Here is a 3,674-nt window from a genome sequence, read left to right as displayed (position 1 = left end):
GAAAGAGTAGTTTTGAGAAGCTGCCATCTTTTCATTCCTCTGACACATTAGCCAGCCCAGGTCAGCTTCAGCAAGTGCAGGACCAGCTCTGTGCTTCTAAAACACTTTAACTTAAATATGGCCATCCATTATTGAAGAATAGGGGGATTTTCTATTCCTAGAATCACGTGTCATTAATTATCATAAGAAAAAAATCCACACCTTCACACGTTATTTCAAAACGCAATTGATTGAAGTTTAATTAAGGACAGGATCAGATTTGTATTCCATGACTTCTGTTCAATCTTTAAACACAGATGAATACACATGGACAACTGTTACCACCAGCAAGAAGAGAAAACGGAGTTCTCACAGCTCTCAAATGTACGACTGCCATCAAAGTACACCACCAACGGACGAGGGGCCTGAGAGAAAGATAAATAGGACGAATAGTGTTGAGATGGTGTCCGCGCTCTCTTTCTGTGACCTGAAAGGCAGCTCAGATCAGGGTCAGGCTCAGCATATGGAGGATGAGGCTACTGTGCCTATATACGAGAGACATGCTGAAGGTAAATCAGATAACCTCGCCATTAGAATCTGTAACTGTTTTTTTGCTCTGTACATCAAAAACTTGACATAATCTTTCAGCTAGATATGAGTATCCATTAATGGAAGCTTAATTAACCTTAAGCATAATCATAAATGCCCCTAACTGAAGAATCATCATAATGTATGAAGGATTTCTTTATTATTTAATTGAATCATGTTTTTGGTTAATATTTCCAGCATTATATCAAAATGTAGTGGAAGGTAGTTTTCAGGAGCCTCATTTCAGTGGCCTTGAAGTCCAGCCGCCTGCAAATCCGCAAAACATTTTGAGCCGGTATCAGTTTGGCAGAATACTTGGTCAGGGAGGATTCGGCACTGTCTATGAAGGGAGACGCCTGGAGGATGGCCTTGAGGTATCATTATTTTACATACAATATTAGTGTATATTATGTTCACTTTTAGTGCACTTGTTTTGACAAATGTTTTCTTTTGTTGATCAGGTGGCAGTAAAAATTGCCAGAAAGCCGTGGAATATGCCGTACATTGTCATTGTAAGTAGACTACTCTTTCCATGTTCTTTCACATTTTTTAATTTAAAACATGTAAACAATTTGTTCAAGACTGGGCTAAATCTTTATTTGGGAAAGCACCCCCATCTAACAATCATAAAAATGATCTTTCTTCTAGCCTGGTCATCCCGCACTCCTTCCATTAGAGGTCGGCCTGTTAATCCTGGTTAATTGGGACCCTAAAGTTCCACAGATCGTTCAGCTGCTGGACTGGCAGGACCAGCCTGACTACTACATCATGGTTTTGGAGCGCCCCTCACCCTGCACAGATCTGTCTAACTACATTAGCCTCTTTAGAGGAACTCTCCATGAATTTGTAGCGCGACTTGTCATGTGGCAGGTAACGCACGCCGCTAACGTGTGCAGTGCCCGTGGTGTTCTCCACCGTGACATTAAGATGGAGAATCTGCTGATCAATCCAGAAACATTAGAGATTAAACTGATTGACTTCGGATGTGGGGATCTCCTGAAGGAATCTGCATATAATCAATTCTGTGGTATGTATTAAGACTTTAGGACTTAAACTGTAGCATATCCTATAAATATATTTCAAGCTTACTCATCAGACACAATGTCTTTCCTTCAGGCACAGAAGATTATTGCCCCCCTGAGTTCAGAACAGAGGGCAGGTACCATGGGAATCCTGCAACTGTGTGGTCACTGGGAGTCCTCTTATTCAGAATGGTGTGTGGACACTTTCCAGAACCCATAGAACTGCTGGCGATTTATACGGGCATTTGGAATCAGTCTGGCTTGTCACACGGTAAGATGGCATTCATCACAAAAAGAGAAAACCTGTGCCAGGAATTCTGGAAGTTCTGAACGTACAGTTTAGAATCTTAAATATTACAGCTTATTACAAAGATAGCAGATGTAATGTTCAAGATTGTAATCTGACTCTCCTGTCTCTCTTTTTCTCTCATTGTTCTGCACAGAATGCTGCCATCTGATTCAGTGTCTCCTGCAGCAGGACCCAAGCCGGCGGATTGGTTTGGAGGAAATCCTGCCCCATTCATGGTTTCAGGTACTGAGCCTAAGATCAGCTACTAATGGTTTAGAAGAAGTATTCACATTTTGACTCCCTATTATTATGCATTTGTTTTTATATGTCGTATCTTTATTGTTTGTGACACAATTCTGAAGTCAAATCTCTTCTAAATGTAACGTATGTAGACAATAACTTTCTGTATTTTGTTTCAGGCCATCCTGTAAGAAAAAAGGGATCAAACTAACTGATTGACTTCGGATGCTGGGATGTCCAAATGGAATCTGCCTAGGTATGTATTATAACTGTCAGAAAACAGACTCACAGAAGTAGTGAGAAACAATAACAAAGGTTTATTCATTCAGGTAGATGGCAAGGTAAGTAAATTGCAGGTAGACAACAACCATGAAGATGATGAGGATGAAGCTTAAGCAGTCCAATAGAGGTACAGTGCACCACACGCACACTTCACACCAATGAGTCGCTGAGTAGCTAAATTAAGAATTTGTTTCTTCTTACTGGGAGAACACTTGGAGAACTATCCCACTATTTTGAATCAAATAAAACCAAATATTTCTTTCGCATGCTAATGGATACAGTGAAAACATGTTTACAATTTTAAATCGTAATCTCTTTCTCTCTCATTGTTCTGCACAGAACGCTGCCATCTGATTCAGTGTCTCCTGCAGCAGGACCCAAGCTGGCGGATTGGTTTGGAGGAAATCCTGCCACATTCATGGTTTCAGGTTCAGGTTTCTTTTCCACTGCATGGTACGGTACGGCTCACTTGTGGCGCTTTTCCACTGCATGGTACGGTACGGTATGGCTCGCTTCGGCTCGCTTTAAATGGTACTACCTCTGTAGAGGTTCCAAGCGTACCGTACCGATACTAAAGTGTGACGTGAAAACACTGCAGATCACTGATTGGTCAGACAGAATCGTCACTACCAGCGTCATTGTATTTGCGAGACATCAAACCCGCTAGATTTAAATAGCCAGTAACAGCCTGTTGCACCTGTTTTAAAACTACTTGCTTGACTTGCTAGAAGAAAAAAAGAATCGTGAATGCTGAATGAATCGTGGTCAGTGAACGAAGTGCAGACGCTCGTTGGCTGCCGTGGAGCGGATAAACCAGAGCCATAGAGAGAAAGAGTTGCGACACGCTTTGATGTCGCCGCAACGGCTGTCACGTGGTTCATGTAAGCCCTAATAGTTCCAAAACATACGCGGGCTGTCATGTTCTTCTATGGACAGACAGCAGCGATTGCATTATTAAATGGTAAATATAAAATAAAACACACACCCAAGTACTTTTTCAGCTGTTATTGCATTTTGTTAATGTCAGTTTTGCATTTGGAGAGGCAGGGTGACAACTTAGATAAGTTTATAGGCTATATTTTTTGGAGAGAAACGCTAGTGTTCATGTTCGCATAGGTAGTACCACTGGCTTTAGCGGGTCTAACTTAACTTTTTCCATGTCATTCATCTGATGATGGACGTCTCATGATATTTATTTTAGCACAACTGGGCTGTATTAGGCTATTGATTCCCGTGATCTTGCTTATAAATTCCACTTCGTGATCACGCAAAGA

At 41.3% G+C, this 3,674-nt stretch overlaps 1 protein-coding gene across 1 annotated transcript; it reads left to right on the top strand.

The window, feature by feature from the left end:
- Window positions 1-398: 398 nt before the first annotated feature.
- On the top strand, window positions 399-2,347 carry pimr93 (Pim proto-oncogene, serine/threonine kinase, related 93). The gene is made up of 6 exons (XM_056252741.1): window positions 399-548; window positions 766-941; window positions 1,029-1,079; window positions 1,216-1,594; window positions 1,684-1,860; window positions 2,033-2,347. Exons 1-6 carry the CDS (start codon window positions 440-442, stop codon window positions 2,173-2,175), a joined length of 1,035 nt encoding a protein of 344 aa, XP_056108716.1. The 5' UTR covers window positions 399-439; the 3' UTR covers window positions 2,176-2,347.
- Window positions 2,348-3,674: the final 1,327 nt, after the last annotated feature.

This window comes from Rhinichthys klamathensis, unplaced genomic scaffold, assembly GCF_029890125.1.
Source record: "Rhinichthys klamathensis goyatoka isolate OS25496 unplaced genomic scaffold, OSU_Roscu_1.1 h1tg000098l_1, whole genome shotgun sequence".
NCBI lineage: Eukaryota > Metazoa > Chordata > Actinopteri > Cypriniformes > Leuciscidae > Rhinichthys > Rhinichthys klamathensis.
The sequence above is the reverse complement of the archived record's forward strand: the minus strand, read 5'-3'. Positions and strand labels throughout refer to the sequence as shown.